The sequence below is a fragment of the Antechinus flavipes genome, chromosome 1, assembly GCF_016432865.1.
Source record: "Antechinus flavipes isolate AdamAnt ecotype Samford, QLD, Australia chromosome 1, AdamAnt_v2, whole genome shotgun sequence".
NCBI lineage: Eukaryota > Metazoa > Chordata > Mammalia > Dasyuromorphia > Dasyuridae > Antechinus > Antechinus flavipes.
The window spans coordinates 250,638,077-250,662,082 of NC_067398.1; the positions used below are offsets into that span (position 1 = coordinate 250,638,077).

General features: G+C 38.3%; 1 protein-coding gene, 1 non-coding gene and 1 pseudogene across 2 annotated transcripts; 1 reads left to right on the plus strand and 2 right to left on the minus strand.

Annotated features, from left to right (window-relative positions):
* Nucleotides 1–3,212: 3,212 nt before the first annotated feature.
* LOC127546137 (U6atac minor spliceosomal RNA) lies at nucleotides 3,213–3,339 on the minus strand. The gene has a single exon (XR_007949989.1). It is a non-coding gene; the product is annotated as a U6atac minor spliceosomal RNA (small nuclear RNA).
* A 10,096-nt stretch (nucleotides 3,340–13,435) lies between these two features.
* LOC127546129 (uncharacterized) lies at nucleotides 13,436–13,554 on the plus strand (annotated as a pseudogene).
* Nucleotides 13,555–19,352: 5,798 nt separating this feature from the next.
* LOC127554343 (60S ribosomal protein L23a-like) lies at nucleotides 19,353–19,904 on the minus strand. Its single transcript, XM_051985807.1, has one exon. It carries the CDS (start codon nucleotides 19,891–19,893, stop codon nucleotides 19,423–19,425), a length of 471 nt encoding a protein of 156 aa, XP_051841767.1. The 5' UTR covers nucleotides 19,894–19,904; the 3' UTR covers nucleotides 19,353–19,422.
* Nucleotides 19,905–24,006: the final 4,102 nt, after the last annotated feature.

The window sequence follows — 24,006 nt, forward strand, 5'->3', positions numbered from 1 at the left end:
GGTTCTTCCCTGGAGGCAGTATAGGAGCGTGGAAGGGAAGGCAAGCTGTACAGCTTTTTACTGTGCTCCTAGCGTCTTCTTTTGTAATCCCAAATTGTAAACGCAAAGCTCGAGCAGCCTAATGGTATTTAGAATGGGATTCCTGGGCCTCCTGAAATAAAGGCGTACTGGCCAACATAGTTAAAAGGCTATCTGCCTTTGAATTTCCATCAAAAATAGGGCCTGGGAGTCCACTATGTGAGTGGACATGCAGGATATAAATCTTTCCTGGATGCTTTCTCACTTGCTCTTGAAGTTCCTTAAAGAGCTGATATATATTAGAAGCTGCAAATTTTATTTGGGCTGTGGCAATTCTTTGTACCACACCTACTGAATAGGCTGAATCAGATATTATATTTATGTCGCCTGGGTAATAAGTGAAAGCTAGCATGATCGCATATAATTCGTTCTGCTGAGTGGACTGAAAAGGAGTTCTGACTACTCTTTTTACGGTTAAATCATGAGAGTATACAGCACAAATATTTTGTTTGGCTGCGTCTGTAAAAATAGTTGGTCCTTCAAGAGGAACCTTAGAAACCTTCTCCTCAAAAATCCATTGCCAATTATGCAGTAGTCTGGTTATCTTTAATGGAGATCTATATGCAAAATTTGGAGCCATGGCCAATAAAATTTGCCACTCTGGGATGGTTTCACAGCATACATTAATTTGTGCATTTGTATAAAAGGTGTATATCTTGTCAGGTCTTGTCCCAGATAATTGTACTGCTCGCTTAATGGCCTTTAATAGAATTCTAGCCACAAGCACTGGGTAAGGCGTAAGGCTTTGTTCTGGTTGTGCTGGGAAGTTCACCCACTCTATCACACTGTCTCCTTGATGAAGGACTGCTGTGGGTGCTTCTTTCGTAGCAAAAACTGATATTTCCAAGGGTTTTTGAGTGACTCTTTCAACTACATTGGATAAAGCCAGTTCAACTTCTCTCAAAGCCTCTTGAGCTTCTTTTGTAAGCCAGCGTGGTGAATTTAAAGCAGTGTCTCCCCTTAAAATGTCATATAGGGGTTGCAATTGATTGGTAGTTAAATCTAATACTGGACGCATCCATTGGATATCTCCTATTAATTTTTGGAAATCATTTTAGGTGTTCAACCTCTCTGTTCTTAAAGACAGTTTTTGTAGTGTAAGTGCCTTAGGATATATTTCATATCCTAAATATTGAAAAGGAGCATGCCTTTGAATTTTTTCTGTAGCGATATGAAGTTTGTAGTATCTTAGTGTTTCTATGGTTTTTTGTAGAGATGCTTCTAGCATTTGTTCCTCAGGTGCACATCCCAATATATCATCCATATAATGTAATAGCATAACTTTTGGAAATGCTCTTCTTATTGGAGCAAGAGCAGCAGCAACATACATTTGACACATAGTGGGGCTGTTCTTCATTCCCTGTGGCAAAACTGTCCATTCATATCTTTTATAAGGCTCAGCTAAGTTAACGCTGGGTACTGAAAAGGCAAATCTTTTCATATCCTCCTTATCCAGAGGGATAGAATAGAAACAATCCTTAATATCGATGACCCAAAGAGGCCACTCTCTAGGCAATTGAGTAGGAGATGGAAGTCCAGGCTGAAGAGTTCCCATAGTTTCCATCTGTTCATTCACTTTTCTTAAATCAGTGAGCATCCTCCATTTTCCTGATTTCTTTTTTACAACGAACACTGGGGAATTCCAAGGACTTAGAGAAGGTTGTAAATGCCCTTGTTCAAGCTGCTCCTGTACTATATCTAATAAGGCCTGAATTTTATCGCTACTTAAGGGCCACTGTTCTATCCACACTGGTGTATCAGTTTTCCATTGCATAGGAACAGGTGAAAGTGTTGGCAGGCCTTCAACAGCAGCCCTGCTTAAAAAACCGAAGTACTCATTTTCAACCCCAATTGTTGTAAAATGTCTCTTCCCCACAGATTGATGGGGAGTTTTTCAACTATAAAAGGAGTAAAAACTCCTGTTTTGCCTTCAAAAGTCCATCTCATAGGGGCAGCACTAACTTCAGCTGCTATTGATCCTCCTACTCCAGACATATAGGTGTCTGCTTTAATCTTTGGCCAGTGACTGGGCCAATTGGCACCTCTAATGACTGTACGATCTGCACCTGTGTCTACCAATCCTTCCAATGGTAGGCCATTTATATAGATAGTGAGCATAGGTCGGTCAGCCGTTACAGCTGCTGTCCAGTATATTCCTGGATTTTGTGGTCTGGAGTCAGAACCTGGGTGACTATCACCAGGCTGCTTATTAGGATTCTGTATGAGTAAACCTGATGCTACTACGTCTCCTGGGTGATAAGTCACACATTGTCTACCTGTATTAGTGACTGGGATATTATCTACACATTCCCCAGTTTCCCACATCAGTGTGTGGATGGACACTGTTTTGTACATACAAGGAGGTGAAATGGTCAAGCCTACTGTGCCTGGAGGTAGGGGATCCATAGGCTGGAGAGGAACAGATTTCACCTCTCCAGGGGGTATCTCAGTTGTCCCAGCTGCATACAGCTCTATTCTCCCCAATTGTAATTCCCTTCTGCCATCATGTTGCTTCCTGGCTGGTTGACTGTGTAATCCCCTTCTCCCATCATATGGCTTTCTGGCTGATTCCAACACAAGTCTTCCCAGATTTCTCTGAAATTAGGGAATGAAACCATCTGCCTCCATCATTTCTTACAGCGTGATAATATTCCATCCCATTTAACATATAACATAATTGTTTAGCCATTTCCTCATTTATTGTCACCCATTCAGATTCACATTCTTTGTCATATCAAAAAGAGCTTATTGTTTTTTTGGACATCCTTAGAGTTTATTTTACTTAGGACTAATCCATCTGTACTCTACCTCATCTTCCCTTTCCCTTCAATTTCACTATTAATGTATTTTTGTGCTGAATATACTGAAATGTATTTTTGTACCCAGTTATTTATGTGTGTATGTATTCTTCTTCCTTTTCAGATGAAAGTTCAAGTGTCAGCTGTTTTCTCCTACTCATTTATCCTTATGTGCATATACTTCTACTTGAACACACTGATTACTAGAGAGAATGTTTCCTAATCTTCCTTTCCTTTCCTGCCTCCTTTCCCCAAACTCTAGTATATTCTTCTTTCCCTTTCCTTCCATTCTTCTCTTAAGATCATCAAGAACCAGTCCTGGTCTTTTTTCTAATTAGACTTTCATGGTCAGATGCTACAGAGCAGGTGGCAATGCTTAACTGTGTACATGTTATTAAAATTACTTGGACCTCATCCATCCTTATCAAAAAGAATGCTAACCTTCTCTCAGGAATACTAACATCTCCAGTGTGAAGACTTGCCAAGCTCTTTTCGGAGCTGTTCATTCACCTTTGATGTCCACCCAATTCTCACCTGTGGCTCTAAGAACCTGTGGCATGTGGCTGCTGTACATACATTTTACTAGGATGAAACTCTCAGAAAAAGGGGCTAAAACAAGTTGAGGGTACCCTACAGGCCTGATGAGGTAGAGGGATGTCTAATCTAAGCATGTGGAGATTTCCCTTGGCAGGATGGATAGGTGAGAACAATTTGCTTTAATGGCCAGGAAAGTAACTGAAACAGGTGTTTAGAACTTGGACAGACATTGAGGACATCAAGCTTATCCACTAAATCCTGGCCATCACCAGTTGTTTTGACTTTTGTCCTCCCACTGGAATTTGATGACTCTGGAAGAGAGTGAGTCTGATGGCAACTCTTCTTCACTTAAATCCATTTCATGCTCAGGTCAAGACATCACTCCAAGATATCATTGGTCCCCTTTGAAAATCAAGAATGAACTAGGATCTTGCATTCTACTGGGGGAAAACAGTATATATTCAAATGAGTTAATACACAAAGGGTCATTTCAGGAGAAAGCACTAGCAACCAGGGAATTCCCAAAAGACTTTTTATTGGAGGTGGCAGCTGAGCTTATTTTTAAAGATAGCTGGGAGGTCTCAAAGGTACAGAGAGATGAGGAGGGAATATATTCCAGAGATGGGAGGTCATCTATACAAAAGCATGGAGTTAGGAGATAACATGTAGGGTTTAAACAACAATCATTTGTTTAGTTTTTTTTTTTTTTTTTTTTTTTCTGAAAGGTAATGGAGGAGGAGTAATGTGAAATAAATCCAGAAAGGTAGCTGGAAACTGAAGAGTTTGTATTTTAACTTGAAGCAGTTGGTAGAGAGGCAATGACCCTACTGGGGTTTTCTTGGCAAAGATACTGGAGTGGTTTGCCATTTCTTCTCCAACTCATTTTACAGATGAGGAAACTGAGGCAAATAGGGTGAAGTAACTTGCCCAGGGTCACAGGGCAAGTAATTATCTGAGTCTGGATTTGAATCCAAGCCCAGTGCTCTCACTACACTACCTATCTGCCCTACCTAGAATGTAGCACATACTTAATAAATGTTTGTTGACTGACTGATCTGTGAGACCACAACTCTGAAATTATAGTTTAAGAATATTACCCACCAATAAGCTATCCTTCTTTAAAATATTGCTGATAACTGCAGTAATTGATGAAAACAGGGGCATTGGCCCCAGTAGACATTAGCCATAAAGCAGAGATGTTCAATAGGAACAAATTTCTTGTCCTTTCCTATTAGAATATAATAGTAATTCATTCATTCTATTAGCTTGGTTTTTGAGAGTCTGAAATATATAGGTCTGGAAAGTGTCAATGTGAATGAATATTGAAGGTACAAAAAGTTAGTGCGAAAACTCACACAAATGGGAATTGGGGGCTGAAGATAAATTGTTCTCTTCACAATTTTACCAGGAACTGGTCCACTAAATGTGGCATTTGGTTAGCACAGATAATGAGGTCTTCAATGTTAAGTGTAGTTAGCAGAGGAATTGATAAAAATTAATCCCTAAGGCAGGCAGGGAGAAGACACTGATAGAGATCAGTTTAGGTTCCTGGTGGAACCCTTTGCAGAGGGGTCTAGTCTGAAATCCAAGTTATGTCAAATCTATGGGACTTACCTTCTCTAGAGGTCTGGACCAGTCTCACCTTGCCATGCCCTATCAGAAATCCCAGTCATGTCCCTGAGGTTACGTTTTCCCTGTGAAATCTACTCATGGGCCATCTTATGTCTGCTGCCTTCCTTTGGGTCAGTCTGCCATTGCAGGCTCTCTGCCTTATGGTATCTTTTCCCTACTTCTTCCTCCATATCCCTGTGATATCTCCCCTAACTCCTCTATGCTTCCCAACCCCACTTCTCCTTTTTTTTAGCTAACTTTCTTAGGTTTCTATGTCTCTTTCAGAACTAAGGGCATGGTTCAACCTCATGGGGTGCTCCCTTTCTACTGGGTAATTGTGAGTTCCACAGAGCAACTTGTCTTTCATATTATCTCCCACTCTGTTTCATATTTACCATTCCCAGTGTCTGTTGTATCCCTTTATTTTCCTGTAACATCTTCCCTAAATAACTAGCTTTTGCCAAAGAGAATGGCTATTGTGAATTCTTCACATGACTGAACCCCAACTTTTGACATCACATACATCATTTTGGTCCTTGAACCACATCATCTGGTACTGAACCCCACATCATAAACCACATAACTAGTCAAGAATATTCAGAAAACCTGGATCTCCTTATCTCTTCAAAGTTTAGCATCAGATGCAACTGCCCTGGCTAACAATGGAGCAGGGAAAAGACTTGGATCTAGAGTCATAGGACAAGGATTAAAATCTCAATTCTTTTATTTACTACATGCGTGACTCTGAAGGAGTCACTTCTGGATGAACCTCAGTTTCAACATCTACAAAAGGGGAATAATAATCCTGGGAAGAAGGAAATCACTTTATAAACTGAAAACCGTGATACAAATGTGATCTGTTTTTATAAACTCTGTTGCAGATATTGGAACTTCCTCATATTTCAAAGTCAATTTTGTTTATGCAGAGGTTCCCAACCTATTTTTATGTGTAATGTGTCCCTTTGGCAGTTTGGTGTGAAGCTTCTTTCTCAGAACATTGTTCTTAAAGGTACAAAATAAAATATGTAAGATTTTAAAGGAAATCAATTAAATTGAAAAAAAATTATCAAAATGTTTTTAAAATAAGTTCACAGACTCTAGGTCCAGAATAAGACCTCTTGTCTAAGGAGACCTCAAGTTTAAAAAATATAGTTCATTGTATGCCTAGACTATCTAAAAATAAAATCCTAAATGCTATTCTGAGTTTCTGGTTAGATACTGGACTTAGACAATTATTAGCATGTGTCCAGCAGGTCATTTCAATACATCTAAATCTCTCAGTCAATATCATCTTACTTCCCCATTCCTGAATACAGTGACAAATAGCAATGATATGCAATTTTATTTTTTGCTTACAGTATAATCTGCTTCATCAGCATACATAGTGAATCAAATGAGTTGCTGGAGGAAGTTGCTTTTTTGGCAATTATCTTGCAAATATTATCATCATTATCATATGAATAATAACCCCATTGGTCACATTATCCTCAGAATGTGTAAGGTCAAATTCATGAGTTGTAAACCTGGACCCTGGGATAATCAGCCTGCATTTTAGACCACATTGTCCCTTTGTTCCCAGAGTTGAACTCCTAGGCTTTCCAAAGAGGTGAGAACTAAAGGTAATGACAATTATAATGACATTCTAGGAGCTAGAAGCTAGATTTGGAGGAATTAGGGAGAGAGTGGTAAATGGCCCGTGTACACGTAATAACCAAATCGGTATGTCTTAGCCAAAACAGGTGCTTGTAAATAAGCTGTCCAACCAGATTGTTCAGTTTTCTTATGTAACAGATATCTTAATGAAATCTCAAGTTCATTAACTCTGTGGACCTTTTGGAAACTAAAAGCACATGTTTTTCCTATCCTGCTTTAGTAATACTCCATCTGATATGATTAAATTCTTCTTTTAACAATCAGCATTTTCAATTAAGTATAGGTTTAGGCAGCAGTGTGCTGTAGTCAGCTAGAACAGGCTCAAGAGAGCTGATTGTGAAATTTTCAATGTGAGCATTTACACCTTAGAAATCAGAAATTGGTAAATGCTTTGTTTTGTTGATTTTTTATACTTAAGAAAGTGAAGAAAAAAATTTAAAGTGTGTTGTGCATACTTCTGTGTCCCAAATTCTCCATCTTTAACTCTCGTACCCCCCATTTTATCCTCCCATCTATCACCTATTCCCCCAAGCTCCACCCCAGAAAACTGATAGTTAAAAATTTACCAGCACTCTTCTGGATATAAACAGGTATATATATTCCCATTTATTTTTGTAGCAAAGAAGAATAATTACCAAATATAAATACAAATTGGATTTATACTCCTGTTGTCAAGACTGATCTGACAATAGCTGCTTATACTTCTGTTGTCAAAAATAATCGTTTGTTTGAAGCAAAATGTTCTATCCTTGATCAGACATGTTCATGCATAAATGAAGGTATCTTTTAATTTCTACAAACATTCAAATTTCACACATCCTTCATTTTGTATTAGTGACCAGACTCAACCAACATTTTCATAGTCTCACATGGGTAATCAAAGCATTGTCCTAATGTATAACAGAACACTTCGATTGAGTGAATGCATATAATAGTGGGGAGGAAAAGTAAGGGAAAAGGGTGAAAGGAGCTAAAAATAAATACAGTCTAGGTACCAGAGCCAGAAGCTCTGTCATGGGCAAGTCACTTCATATCCCCAGACCTCAGTTTCCTAATCCGTAAAATGAGGCCTGTGAGTTTCCTTTCAACTCTAACTATTGATCTATGTGATTTAGGAGATTCAAATTCCCTAGAATTCAAAGGTCAATGAAGCTAAAATGTAAAGGAATCCAGTCCCTCTTCTCCATTCTCTCCCACCAATTTTGGTCATTATGAAGATGTTCTGTTTCTGAGTACTTTCAAAAGGTGATACATGTGTTGCAAAGGTGTATGGAACAAGAATAGAGATCTGACATATGATTTCATCAATAGAGGGAACTCCTAGATAAAAGAATCCTCTTTACCATTTTGGGTCAGCAAATTTTTCTGAAACTTGCAGTCAAGAGAGTTGTCTAGCAGAGATGTCAAACATGTGGCTTGCTTCAACATTTCCCAGTATGGCTGAATGAGATTAAAAAGTGAGAAATATATATATAGATATATGTAGCTATATTCTATATGTCCATATACATATCTATATAGTATATATGTTTGTATATAGTGTATAGTATATAGCTATAGCTAAATATAAATATATAGGGAAAATAGAATATATCTATATATCTATCTATATATATATGTGTATGTATATATATATATATATATATATATATATATATCAGAAAAATATAACAGAGTATAAATAATTGTTGATGGGGTATAACCATTGCAGGAATGAAGTGAATTGTAACAGAGTCCATCCTGTTTCCATTATCAGGAATAATGTGAATCTTAACTATTGTCAACTTTATCACACACAAAGAGAAGCCATGTTTGTTCATTTGACTAAGGCATACTCAACTTACCAAGTCAGATAAGGGACCCTTCTTCCTTGAGCAGGCACACTAGACACATTCCTGTCTTACAAATAACCTTTGGGGCCAAAGCAATCTCATTATCCTGTATTAGCATACCCTATTTCCTCCTATCTCAACTGCGGTTGTTAATACAGACATAATGCACATGGGAGTTTGTTCTCCACTAGAACCCTGCTTAACTTTGTCTCACCTTTAAATGGCTCCTTTCACTCATGCGTAATCATTTTGATCAGCTTGTGAGCCTTTTTATGACAATAAACTATGACAATGATAACGTCTCTATATGAGTTTTTCACATTCCGAACCACTCTCCCAGGGCCTGGTACTCAATTGTAAATATGTGTTTTTCTAAGTCAGTATGTGCCTTTAAAGACCCTATTGTTTGGTTTAGGGTTTGAGTTTGACACCATTGGAAACATTGAGGGGTTCCATGATTTTGCCAGGGTCTTGCTGCCTAAGGCTTGAGGCAGGTCTTTTGCCACCTGCCTTTGAGCCAAGTTAGATTACAATAGAGATAGCAAAGTAAAAATCACCAGGAAAAATACTCATATGGGTGTTAGAACAAAACTGTAGGAAGCACCAAGTAATTCTGTTTTTTAAAGCAAATTAGATCTCCATTTGCATTTGTGTGTGTCAGAGGGTAATGAGCACACAAAAGATACCCCACAGTGTAATTTCTGCAGGGAGCAGGAGGGAGGAAGATGGGAAAAGTTAGAGACATGACTTCTGTAATCTAGAAAAGGTTTGCTCATCCAGTGTAAGGTGCCCTTGGGTCCTGCTGGGGTGTCACCCTACGACCTGTTTATGTAGAGTTCCAGAGAAATCCATTAGGAAACTGGCCAGTTTTCCACCCTTAGTTATTATATCAGCTGGTATTGGGTTACAGCTTAAGCTACACGACTTCAGAGCCATCTCTGGAGAATAGTGAAAAGGGCTGATTGCTTTGGGAGACCCTGTGCTGCTGGCAGGAGGGACAGTGACTCAGGGAAGCTATCATAGGGTGGAGGGAGCCCGTAATGAGAAAGCTTTGGTTACCATTCACTCCTCTTAACTACTTCTCCACCCAGCCCCAGCCCCAGAGGAAAATACCACACCCTCCAGGCTGCCTTTTTTTCCAAATTTATTTTCAAAGCTTGCCCTTTGAGACACTTTTAATACTGAGTTCACCTGCACAATGATGTTAGAGGGTGTGTACAGAAAGGGAGGGGGGAGAAGGGTAATTGTGATTTCTCGTTGGCCCTTAGGTCTCCCAGCCTCAGAAAAAAAAGCGTTCAAAATAACTTCAACAATTGCCCCTCAAAAATCAGACTTGAATAGGGCGAGAGAAAAGCTACAGGATTCCGGATGCAATCAAAACAACAGGATGGACCCGGAAAGGGATTTTCAGGAGATTAGAGCAGAGTTAGTTCTAGTGCAATTCCTGCCTGCTTAATCCACTCATGGAACCATAACATTTTTCTAGGTAGAAAGGGAACTGTGAGAGCAACAACAGGGTAGTGTTGTAGAAAGAAATCTGGCTCAGGAATCCAGAGATATAACAGCTTGCCTTTGTATAGGACCTTAAGCATTATTGATTACAGCTTTTGAGCTAGAGGGAACCTATGAAGACACTAAGTATAAATCACTTATTTTTATAGATGAGAAAACTGAGGCAGAAATAAGGGGGATTTTTTTCTATAAATACAAGATAGTTAATAAATTACTAAACGATTAAGTGTTTGAGGCAGAATTTGAATGCAGGACCCTAGGAAGAAAAGAAACTCCTCTAGGAGTGAGTTGCTATTGTTATCCCTATTTTAGTTAATTCAGATAGAAGTGACTTGCTCAGTGTCTCACAGCTCATAGCAATCTGAGGTCAAATTTGAATTCAGGATTTCCTATCAAGCAGGTCACCTAGATGCTTTTACTTACAAAGTGACCTTCTCATAACAATTCTATAAAATATATCGCAGTCTCTCTCTCTATATATATGTGTGTATATATACATTAATATTATATAATGTATGTATATGTATATACTATTAACATGATAAGTATTATATATATGTATATAAAGTATAACCACATTTTATAGACAAAGAAACTGAAATACAGAGATGTTAAGTTACTATTCTATAATCACACAGCCAATCAGTATTTGAGGCAGGATTTGGACCTCTGGCTCCTATTTTTAAGTCTAATATTCTTTCCTCTCTACACTGTTAGGTCTTACAATCTCTAAGGTCTCTTCCAACCAGAATTAAAATCTCACTCTTCTAATACTTCATTTAATTCTCTTTTTGCTTTAACATCTGTCTCTCCTAACATTTCTATAAACATGTTCAAATAGGGAAGAGACTATAGGGAATTATACCTGAGTGCTAGCATATGTAAGTTATGGAAGTCACGGACAAGTGGGAGATATCGTTCTCAAAATGGTGTTTTAAAAAGACCTTGAGTGGAGTGATCCTAATGGCAAAGCTCTGCTTGTAGGATCAGAGAATGTATTCATGAGATGGACTTTAGAGGAAATTCAGTGTAAACTCTTCAGCTTACAAAAAAGAAGGAACTAAGATCTCCAAAAGTACAATAAGGTTAAACAGATAATAAGTAGCCAGATCAATATTTGCACCCCTCTCTCAGATTCCAAACCCATTGTTGTCTTGGTCTGAGTCTGAAAGGATCCCCATGGCCTGACTCCACGTGAAGCACACTCAAATTTTCTGTGCTACCATAAGCTCTTTTGAAGAAGCCATAAAAAGAGAGTTAATTTGGCAATCTCTATAAAGTTCTATGCAGTCATAGCCATTCTCTAAACTATCAAGACCAGGGAACTTTTTTTATTTGCTTTCTTTTAGATCCACTTAGCACCATACCTGACACATAATAGGCAATGAATAAATATTTAACTGACTGACCATCTCTCAACAATGAATGTTTCAATAAGATTGGCAATGACCATGGATGGAACAGTCTCTTATAAGGTATGATTTGAAGAGTAATGAAAGGAACTATTCCACCCCAAAATATTCTTATCAACCTACCACAGTGGGTGGACATGACACAAGGCAATTAAGTGATAAAAATCATAATCAAGATTATTCTGCCATTAACACTTTAATTTAAATTAGTTTATCAGTTTAGCTGGGTGGGCCTACAACTAGTAAGTACCTGAGGTAGATTTTGAACTCACATCTTGATTACTGCAAGCCAGGAGTCTATCCATTATGCTACTTAACTACCTAGGTAGGCCTTAAATCTGTAATTTTATTGGTATAAAGAAATCCCAGGCTAGGAACCCTTTCTATCAGTGCTGGTTGACCCCTTCTCTTCAAAGCAGCTAGATAATTCAGTGACTAGAGCATTGGGCTTGCAGTTAGGAAAATGTGAGTGCAAATCTCACCTCAGAAATTTATGAGCTGTATGAACCTAGGCAAGTCATTTCATGTATTTTCCTTAAATCCACTGAAGAAGGAAATGGCTAAGAAAACTTCATAGATAATATGGTCCATGGGATCAAGAAAAGTTGGACACTAGTGAACAACAACATTTTCTCTTCAACTTGGAATCTTAAAGAGTTGCTTGATACATAGAGAAGTGGAAATGATTTGTCCAGTGTCACCTAGCAAGCAAGCATGTATGTGTAATGAAGACTTAATGAAGTGATGTGTGTAAAAATCTTTGCAAAACCGTAAACTGCTATATTAAGATGAGCTTTTATTACAGGGCACTGTCCTGGGCACCACGAATGATCCTAAAAAGTGTAAGACGTGGTCCTTGTCCACAAGAAATCTAAAATCCAATTTGGAAAATAAGATATAAAACAAATGCAAAATTAAAGACAATATAAATACCTTTTGAGCTAGAGATCCTGCTGAGGGACAAATAGCCCAAAGAGATTAAAGGCAAAAAGACACCATGTCTACTGACATAATCATAGCAGGACTATTTGAAGTAGCAAAGAACTGAAAACAAAGTGGATGCCCATATTATAGTCAAAGTGTTCATGGAAAATTACTGAACTGGGGGAGTTGACCCAGTCGTGTACCACAGTAGGACTTCTAAAGAACTAAGGATGCTGAGGGAACTTGAGGATGCAGTTGTTTGTTCTTCATTTACTAGTGCTGGTGGTTTCTCCTAAAATGATTCTGTGTATGGATCAGGGGTCTTCAAACTTTTTAAATAGGGGGCCAGTTCACTGTCTCTCAGACTGTTGCAGGGCCAGACAATAGTAAAAACGAAAAGTTTGTTTTGTGAGCCTTTACATAAAGAAACTTCATAGCCCTGGGTGAGGGGGATTAACATCCTCAGCTGCTGCATCTGGCCCATAGGCTGTAGTTTGAGGACCTCTGGATAGATGCTAATATAACCCATTTGAGTACATATTGTGTTTCCCTTTAGAATGTAAGATCCTTAAGGAGAAGATTTGTTCATCTTTCATTTTCAAAGATCAATGATATCTTGGGGTGATGTCTTGACCTGAGCATGAAATGGATTTAAGTGAGGAAGGGTTATCGTGAGTCTTACTCTCTCTTTCAGGGTCAGAAAATTCCAGTGGCAGGACAAAAGTCAAAACAACCGGTGATAGTTCAGGATTTAGTGGATGACTTTAGCATCTTTGATATCTGCCCAAACTCTAAGCACCTGCTTCAGCTGCTTTCATGGCCATTAGAGCAAATTGTCCTCATCCACCCATTCTGCCAAGGGAAGTCTTTGCCTGCTTGGGTTAGACATCCCTCTACCTCATCAGCAGATATAAGGTAAATCCTGTAGGTTTCCCTCAGTTTGGTTTAGCCCATCTTCTGAGACAGCTTTACTGGGATGTGGCTGCTGCACATGCCAGTTTCTTGGAGCCACAGGTGAGAAGTGAGTGCCAAGTGGGCACCAAAGGTGAGAAGGGTTTGGCAAGTTTTTCTACCAGAAGTGCTAGTCCTCCTGAGAGAAGGTTAGCACTCCCTTGGATAAGGATGGAAGAGGTCCAAGTGGCCTTGATAAGGCTAAGCCTTTGTCACCAACTCTGTGACATTTAACCATGAAAGAATCATGAAAGCCCTCACAGTAGAAGTACTAGTTCTCCCTGAGGATCCCTGAGGATGCTAATTATGCGGGAGCAATAGAGAAGACGCTAGAGTAAAAGGGGGAGGACAAACAAAGGGAGGATGGACAAGAACATCAGGGACAAACCATCAGTTTCACAGTTTTGCCTTCCTTTCTATAATTCAAGTTATTTAAGAGCATCCTGTCTTTGGAACTTGGCCTCCCAAACTTGTGGCTCCTCTCCTGATCTATTGACTAAAAAAATGGTCATCGCTCACTGTCCTAAGGTTCCAGACAGGAAAAGCAGATCAGCTCAGTGTTACTTTTATAACTGGATTTGCCCTACTTCAGGTCAAGCATCATTTTCTCCTTAGTGATTGTTTCTGGGAGGTGACATCAAGATGTTCCCATTGCCCCAGTCACAATTCTTACAACATTCAATTACCCGGGTTTATTAGACCCTTTTCAGCTACTTTATTGCTCTCTCCCCATAGTGACCCTCATCTTCAGCTCTCCTCCTCCTGCTTTCTCCAGGGTTATTACTCGTCAGAGAAAAGGTCACTACTGACTCAAACTGAAAATAAGAGAGAGGCAGCAGAAGACCAAGTTCAGGCTCTAAAGTCCATTCCCATCAGTCACCTCACTTAAATGTAAATGAAGATGGATGAAAGGGGCTGCTGTACTTGCTGTTCCTATAACCTCTTGCTTATTCCTCCTGCCAAGCTGCCTGTTTCTAAACCCAATTGTCAAAAAAAAAAAGCAATCAATCATTCAACAAATATGCCTTGAACTCTGTCTTGGGACAGTATAGCATAGTGCATGGCTTATTTGACTTGGTGTGGGGCAAACGTGGATTCAGATCCTGCCTTTGACATTTATTAACTATGCAACCCTACTGTTGTTGTTGTTCAGTCATTTTTCAGTCGTGTCCAACTCTTCATGATCCTACTGGGGGTTTTCTTGGCAAAGACACTGGAGTGATTTGCCATTTTTTTCTTCAGCTTATTTTATAGATCAGGAAACTGAGGTCCCATAATCCACAGTCACACAGCTAGTAAGCATCTGAAGCTAGATTTGAACTCAAGTTTCTTAACTTAGACCCTGTACTCTTGCTACCCATCAGTAGGTGGTATTCTATGTGCCCATTTAAAATCTGAACTTTAGTTCCCTCATCTGTAAAATGGGGGAAATGATCAATAATCAAATGAAATATGTAAAGACCTGTACAAAACTGTAAAATGTCATGTGTATACACACACACACACACACACACACACACACACATACACACAAAACTATTGTTACAGAGCACTGTCCAAATCCTATTGTTGTTTGATTATTCTGTTTGTGATCCCTTTAAGGTTTTCTTGGCAAAGATATTACAGTAGCTTGACATTTCCTGTTCCAGGTCATTTTATATATGAGGAAACTGATGGAAACAGAGCTAAATAACTTCTCCAAGTTCACATAACTAGTAAGTATCTGAGGCTGGATTTCAATTTTGTTCTTCCTGACTCCAGCCTTAGCATTTTATCCACTTTGCCACCTAGCTGTCCATCCTAGGCATCATGGATGGTCCTTCCCCACGAGAAACCTAAAATTCAATTTGAAAAACAAAATATAAAGCACACATAAAATATAAAGGCAATATAAATACCCTTTGGCCCAGAGATCCTGATGAGGGAATATAACCCAAGAAGGTCAAAGACAGAAAAAAAGATACCAAAATATCCCTAACAGGACTTTTTTGTAGTAATGAAAAATTGAACATAAGAAAGGGCGCTCACTGTTTGAGAGAATGGCTGAATAAACTTTTGTATAAAAATATAATGGGATATTATTGTACCATAAGAAAAAAATTAATATGAGGAAGTCAGAGAAAGATGGAAAGACTTGTGGGAAATGATGCAGAATGAAAAACCAGGAAAACAATTCCTAAAATAATTCAATGAAAAGAAAATTAAAAAGAAGTGACTAATGAACATTATAATAATGCTGTAGGTTGGGTAAGTTTGATGATTCTTTTTGGCCCTGGAGAAGATTTGAAAAAATGCAACCCTTTCATTTTTTTTAGAGATAGAGGAGATTGAAGGGGACAGATTGTCTTTGAGTGAGAAATATTGCATTTGCTATCAATAATGGTCATTCTATTAGTCAATTTTGCTTAGTTATTTTTTCACAAAGGAAAGTTCACTATGTGAGGTGCAGTGCCTAAACATAAATTATTTAAAACAAAAAGATAGCAACAAAACTTAAAAGAAAAAGAAAATAATCTAAGATTTCCTCTTATGTCAGAGACTCTCTTGATACAAATAGCCAATCAACACTTGCCCACTCCCCACCCCCCATAATCAGGAGATTTTCTCCTTTTCTTGACTCATAAATCTCTTACGTAGAAAATATGAAAGTATTTGCTTGACACCTCTTCATGATCCAGTTTTATTAAAGTGGCAAAAATGAAACAGAAATCCTTAAATGAGTTCTTGGAACTAAACTCTATGATGAGAAATGCTCTTCCAAAGATGAGACTAATCCTGGACATGCACAAGGAATCTTCTTTTATACTTCTTCAAAGATCCCAGAAGGCACCATCAGATTTCATTCCCCATATATTAACTCATTTTATTCTCATAACAAGCATAGGAGATGGGAGCTATTTTTATCCCCATTTTACAGATGAGAATTCTGAAGGCAGGGATTAAATGACTTGTCCAGAGTCACACAGCTAGTACATGACTTGAACTCAGGTCTTGATTACAAGTTCTGATCTTCTCCACTCAAATAAGCATAGTATGAAAAAAAATTGAGAAGGTTGAAGGAAATAACAAGAATTAGGAAAAACTTCATGGAAGAGATGATACCTGAGCTAGAAAGGACTTAGAGGGGTGGGGATAAGAGGAGATTAACTTAAGCTTGTCCAAATGCCAGAGGTGGAATATGAAGGGTCATATTTAAGGAAAAACTAGTTGTCCAGCTTGGCTGGAATGTTGACTATAAAATGAGACACAATGAAGTAAATCTGGAAAGATACATGAAGAGTATTAAGTGACAGGCTAAAGAGTTTGAATTTTGTCCTCTTGGCAATAGGGCACCACTGAAAGTTTTTGAGCAGGTTTCTGAGACTGAAGGATTATAATTAGTAATTAATTCCTCCCACCCCTCAGCAAGGGAGCCAATTAGGAGGTTCTTGCAGATAGGAGTCAGTTACTACTTGCACTAAAGTTAGGAAATGTGAATGGAGAGAAAGGGATAAATGTGAGAGATATCTAGAGAGAAAAGCTAAACAGGATCTTAGAGGTCATGAAGTCCATCTCCCACCCATTTTACTAAAAAGTGAGACCCATTCCTTCTTTACCTGTTCTTCTTAGAATCCTGATTTCCTTCAAAGCTCAGCTCAAGCACTACTTCCTATATTAGATCTCCCCAAATGTCCCAGTGGCAAATGTCTACCCTGAAAATTGCTCTACATATACTATTTTATGCACATTTACATGTTGATTCCCACAAATAGAATATAAACCCCCGATGACTGGGACACTTCCATTTTTGTTTTTGTTTTCTCAGCACCAAATATCCTGGCATATGGTTGTTGGGTTATTTTCAGTCCTGTCTTACTCTTTATGATCCCTTTCTGGGGTTTCCTTGGCAAAGATACTGGAACAGCTTGCCATTTCCTTCTCCAGTTCATATTACAAATGAGGAAACTGAGGCAAACAGGATTAGGTGACTTGCCTACAGTCACACAACTAGTAAGTATTTGAGAGCAGATTTGAAATCAGAAAAATGATTCTTTCTAATTCCAGGCCTGACAGTCTATCCACTGAGCCATCTAGTTACCATACTTGGCTCATAGCAGGTATAAATAAATAATAGCAATAAATAAATAAATGTTATTTATAAAATAAATGAATGTTGATTGATTCATTGTCCAAGATAGAGACATTTCCATTGAACTACAAAAGGTTTTATATTGAAGAATGAATGAATGAAAAACATTTTAAAGCACTTACTGCTATGTGTCAAGTATAAGACAGGTAGCTGGCTCAATGAACAGAGCACTGGGCTTGGTGTCTGGAAGACCTAAGTTTAAATGTAGCCTCAGATATTTATTACCTATGTGATACTGGGCAAATCAAAAATTGTTTGCTTTAATCCAATGGAGAAGAAACTGGTAAAACTACTCCAATGTCTCTTCTAAGAAAACCCCTGGACAAAATTTGTGTGTTATAGTCCATGAGGTCAGAAAAAGTCGAATACAACTGAATGACTGAATAATAACAGGTTATGACCAGGTACTATGCTAAGGATTATATAAATACAAAAGTGAGACAGTATCTGTTTTGGGGGAGAAAACACATAAGGAAAGTGAGGACCAGAGAATGATCTTTTGGTCTAGGAAATCATGAGGATGAGTAGAACAGTTTATTGATGCTCTCTTTTTTTTTTTTTTTAACAGAAACAATGATAATATTGATTAGATTAATGTTTTCAAAGCAAGAAAGAGAAACCTGTAGAGTGAAGTGAGTGAGGGTAAGGGTAATAGAAAGAAAAAATATTTGGATAGGATGTGAAATGAGACCTGGCTTGAGACTAAATACAGGTAGTTAACTATGTGAGCTTGCACAGACTCTCTCACTCTCACTTACTTACTTAGTCCCAGGATAGGAATTCTAAAATTGCATAGATAAACCCTTGAAGGGCATAATCTCTGCAAGTCTAGTGTTGGAGGTAGGGAATATATAAAAGCTGGCAGATGACAAGATAGTTGGGATGAGGTAGCTAACTGGGACATGAAGTCTAGAAAGATAGACTGAGGACAAATTATGCAGGATCTTGGGCAAGGGAGGAAAGACAATAATGAAAACCATTGCAATTCCTGTAGCTTTTGCTCCCATTCAAGCAACTAATTGGGATTTTAAGAAGCAACCTCTGAGTTTGTGTGGAGAACAACCAAATGTGATGTACCTGCACCTCCTTGTTTTTGGCAAAGCAAGACAGGGACACTGTAGAAATGATTCTGCTTTGTCCAAAGCCAGAAAATTGTCTCCAAGTTAGGGGCTCTTAATTTGGGGCCTGCTAACTTTTTGAAAAATATTTTGGTAAGTATATTTCAAAATAATCGGTTCTTTTAATAATCCTATCTAGTGTATTTTATGCATTTAAAAACATCATACTGAAAAGGAATCTATAAACTTTGCCAGATTGCCAAAGGGTCCAGGACCCCCCAAAAAACCATGAACACCGACTTTAAGACTAATCTTGCCTTGAATGTGTGGCTTGCCGCCAATGAATTTCTGTTTTCTCTCAAGTGTGAGTTTAAAATTTTTTTAATCTCTTTTCCTTGGCCCAGTTCCCTTCCTTACCCTCTACCTCACCTCAAAACTAAACTAACATCTGGTTGCTGCTGGCTGAGCACCAGACAAACTGAGAGCTCAGTTATCAGTCAAAAATATCTATTACATACATGTCACAAATTTATTTCTATATAATAGGACTGTATATTGATAGCTAAGAGGGACCATATGGGCCATCTAGTCCAACTTTCTCATTTTAAAGATTAGGAAACTGAGACCCAGGGAGATTAAATGATTTGCCTAAGTTTACTTAAGTTATAAGTGCCAGGGCTAGGATTTGAACAAGTGCGGGAATTTGGACCCTAAGATCCTCCAATTCCAAATTCAGCACTCTTTCCACTGCCCTATGTTCATAACAACTGGCAATTATATCAGGGATCTCCAAAGTCTTAGTGAAGCCTTAAATCTCTTCAATCTTCAACTAAGATTTTTGGATCACCCTAATTAGGTTCTTTTTTTTTTTTTTTTTTTTTTACTGGAAAACTTTTTATTATAGGTGAAGTGAGAGCTGGACCCAGCTTAGATGATTCCGATTTTGTTGGCAACATCTAGAGCATCATAGTCTGGAGCAAGGCAGACGTAGGCCTTCTTCTCTCCATCAGGCCTGATCAACGTGTTGACCTTGGCCACATCGATGTCGTATAGCTTCTTCACAGCCTGCTTGATCTGATGCTTGTTGACCTTGACGTCCACAATGAAGACCAGAGTGGTGTTGTCCTCAATCTTCTTCATGGCAGACTCAGTAGTCAAGGGAAACTTAATGATGGCATAGTGATCAAGCTTGTTTCTCCGAGGGGCGCTTTTCCGAGGGTATTTGGGCTGCCTCCAAAGTCTTAGTGTCTTGGGTCGCCGGAAGGTGGGGGATGTTCGGATCTTCTTCTTCCTGTGGCTGTGGACACCCTTCAACACAGCCTTCTTGGCCTTCAAGGCCTTGGACTTGGCTTCTGTCTTGGGAGGGACGACAGCTTCCTTTTTCGCCTTCGGCGCCATCTTGGGGGAAAGGGCCCTAATCAGGTTCTTGATAAATGTTCATTGACTGATTAACTGTCAGAGGCAGAATTCAAAACCAGCTCTTTTCTCACTCCAAGTCCAGATTTCTTTCCTCTATTATTATCACTTCCAGGAGAATTGATTATTTTTTTATTGGCATATATCTTCCTATATTTTTAAACTCTTTGGAATATTCTCCAATTTATAATAAGATTCTTCTTTATCTGAGATTGTGAGAATGAATATAATGAAAAAAACACTTAGTACATAAATTCTTCTTCACACATATCCCAAACACACACACACACACACACACACAGAGAGAGAGAGAGAGAGAGAGAGAGAGAAAATATAAAGATCTTCAAACTTTTCTTTCAATTCCTTCTACCCCCACTATCAGAAAAGATAGCCAATTGATTAAATGGTTCCATTTCCTAAAACAATCCTCTGCAGCTATGTTGAAGACATCAAGAAAAAATGGAAGGCCTCTAGGTCAGACTATTGGAACAGAAAGAAAAGAGCCTTGATAATGAATTTAACTAAACAACTAAACAAACCAAAAAAAACAAAAACAAAAACAAAAACTAAAGAACTGAGGGTGGATTATTTTTTCCAGCTAAACTATAATGAATATTTCAAAGATTTATGTCTTGGAACAACACAGTGGTTGCACAATGCTGTAAGATGGGCCTGGTTTTGGTGTCTGGACACCTATGTTCTAGTCCCAAATCTGATATTCGATGGCTGTATAACCTTAAGTTAATCATTTAATCTCTCTAGACATCAATTTCCTCATCTATAAACTAAGATAGTTGGACTAAAACAGGGTTTCTTACCCCAGGGTCTATGAACTTATTTAAAAAAAAAAACACATATACATATTTATATGTATGTATGTATATGTGACATATCACTAGACAAATCACTTATCCCTGATTGCCTCAGTGTCCTCATTTGTAAAATGAACTGGAAAAAGAAATAACAAACCATTCCAATATATCTGCCAAAAAGCAAAACAAAACCCTAAATGGATTTTCTGAATGAAAAACATGAGCGAAGAACAACTGAACATTGGATAGATTAGATAAGTAGAAGATAAATAGATAAAATGGAAAGATAGGAAGGAAGGAAGGAAGGAAGGAAGAAAGGAAGGAAGGAAGGAAGGAAAGAAGGAAGGAAGGAAGGAAGGAAGGAAGGAAGGAAGGAAGGAAGGAAGGAAGGAAGGAAGGAAAGAAGGAAGAAAGAAAGAAAGAAAGAAAGAAAGAAAGAAAGAAAGAAAGAAAAAAGAAAGAAAGAAGATAGAGAAGAAGGAAAGAAGGAAGGAAGGAAGTAAAGAAGGGAGGGAGGGAGGAAGAAAGAAGGAAAGGAAGGAAAAAAGGAAGAAAAAAAGGAAGGAAGATAGATGATAGATAGATAGATAGATAGATAGATAGATAGATAAGAAATACAAATTACCTTTAGGGAGAGGCTAAGAGCTTAGATCATAAAGGTACAACTAGACTCCAGTCATCACTCATCCACAATATCCCAGAAGATCTAGACAAGTTCTATATTTATTTTAAGTATTTTTGTGTTCTTACATAGATACAGGGGTAGCTAGGTGGCACAATGGAGTGGGCACTGGAGTTGTAATGAGAAAGATTACCCTTCCTGTGTTCAAATCCACCCTCAGATACTTATTAGCTATATGACCCTGGGCAAATCACTTAAACCTGCTTGACTTAGTTTCCTCATCTGTAAAATGAGTTGGACAAAAAACAAAAAGCAGACCAGTCCAGTACCTTTGCCAAAAACACTCCAAATGGGGTCACAAAGAGGTGGACACACCTGAACAATAACATAGATGTGTGTTGACTCCTCCATGGAATGTAAGCTCCTTGAGAGCAGGAATCATTTCTTTTTTTATTTTTTTATTTTGATTTTTTTAAATTTAATTTTTTTTTAATTTTTATTTAATAATTACTTTATATTGACAGAATCCATGCCAGGGTAATTTTTTATTTTTTTACAACATTGTCCCTTGCACTCGTTTCTGTTCCGATTTTTTTCCCCTCCCTCCCTCCACCCCCTCCCCTAGATGGCAAGCAGTCCTTTATATGTTGGATATGTTGCAGTATATCCTAGATACAATATATGTTTGCAGAACCGAACAGTTCTCTTGTTGCATAGGGAGAATTGGATTCAGAAGGTATAAATAACCGGGAAGAAAAACAAAAATGCAGATAGTTCACATTCGTTTCCCAGTGTTCTTTCTTTGGGTGTAGCTGCTTTTGTCCGTTATTTATCAATTGAAACTCAGTTAGGTCTCTTTGTCAAAGAAATCCACTTCCATCAAAATATGTCCTCATACAATATCGTTGTCGAAGTGTATAATGATCTCCTGGTTCTGCTCATTTCACTTAGCATCAGTTCATGTAAGTCTCGCCAGTCCTCTCTGTATTCATCCTGCTGGTCGTTCCTTACAGAACAATAATATTCCATAACGTTCATATACCATAATTTACTCAACCATTCTCCCATTGATGGGCATCCATTCATTTTCCAGTTTCTAGCCACTACAAATAGGGCTGCTACAAACATTTTGGCACATACAGTCCCTTTCCCTTCTTTAGTATTTCTTTGGGATATAAGCCCAATAGAAACACTGCTGGATCAAAGGGTATGCACAATTTGATAATTTTTTGGGCGTAATGCAGGAATCATTTCTTTTTGACTTTGTAACCCCATAATCTATTGCTAGGGTTCAAGTTAAGGACAAAGGCTCGGACAAAACTGTGGGACCCCCAAATGCAAGGAATCTTAGTTTAAAAAAACAGCTTTCTTTTATAAAAATCAAATGATTCTTATCTTTTGTTTTGAGAGAAAGGCAAAGTCCTTGAGGACTTTGTAATATCAGGATTTGACATTTACTAAATGCTTATTACTTGATTGACAAAATTGTCATTTTGAATCCTTTATTAGCCAGAAATCTGATTGAAGGTGGAAGTGGGGGGCATAATAAAATCAAGCTCTAATAAAGGGTTGTCCCATGCCCATCCTCCAGGACTGGGCTAGCAATAACACCTGCAACCCTATCTAGATTTTTGTCCTCAAGGCTGAAACAAACTCTCTAACCTAACTCTCAGAGAAATGCACAGTCCTTTGCTGTCTTCCCATTCCCAGGAGGGCATCGTGACTATTCCTACTCCTGCTCCAGCAGCAAGATTAAGTTGCTTGAGAAAATCGAGTGTTTCAGGTTTTTTTTTTTTTTTTTAGAGAAAGAAAAAAAAAAAAAAAAAAAAAAAGACCCTGTACCTAGGAAAAGTTCTGTGCTCCTGTCAGTGAATGTAAACCAATCTCCCAGTGGAAGGACAGCCTGCCTTTCTCTCAGAACAAAGGACAAAAATCATTCAATTTCTATAAAAGAAAGGTGACTTTTGATCTGAGATACATTGCATATGGGGCTTCTGGTGTCTTGTCTGTGCTTTGTCCTTAAGCTGAAGGCAGCTCCCCCTTATTTTCTAGGAAACAGCTTGCTTTCCTGTCGAGTCAAACTAGCAGGTTTTAACAGAAAGAACGCGTTCCCCATGGGTTAAGACTCACATGGATACTGCTGTTATTGCCAGTGTACATTTAAAACAGTACATGTGGCCTGCTGGAATATCAGTGCTCCTTTCAAAAGAAAGGGTTATGCAAAGACCATACAAACTAGAGCAGGTCTTAAATGGCAAAGGAAGCCTGTGATTAAACTGTAGCTTTAGTACTTAGGAGACAGGCTATTGTTATTTTCTGTGTGGAGAAAGATTATTATCAGCAGTTAGTCTGGTTCCCAGGGTTTATACTTTGGGGAGGGAGAGGAGATTTATTGTGTGAAAAAAAGAAGAAATGAAAAGAGGAGACTGGAACGGAATGAAGAGTTTAATGGAGAGAATGATGGACTTGGAGTCTTGAAGAACTGAATTTGAATTCCTGTTTGTATTCTGCTGAGTATTGCTGTGTGATCCTGGCAAGAAAATTAACTTCTCTGTGTCTTATTTTCCTCATCTGTAAACTGACAGGGCCAGAATCAATGACTTGTAGGTCTCTTTTTCTAAATCTATGATTCTATAGTTATATTGGACCTTATTTGTTTTG

What these genes read in the sequence shown, in the direction of transcription:
- LOC127554343 (XM_051985807.1), bottom strand. Translation starts at nt 19,893, where the DNA reads ATGGCGCCGAAGGCGAAAAAGGAAGCTGTCGTCCCTCCCAAGACAGAA.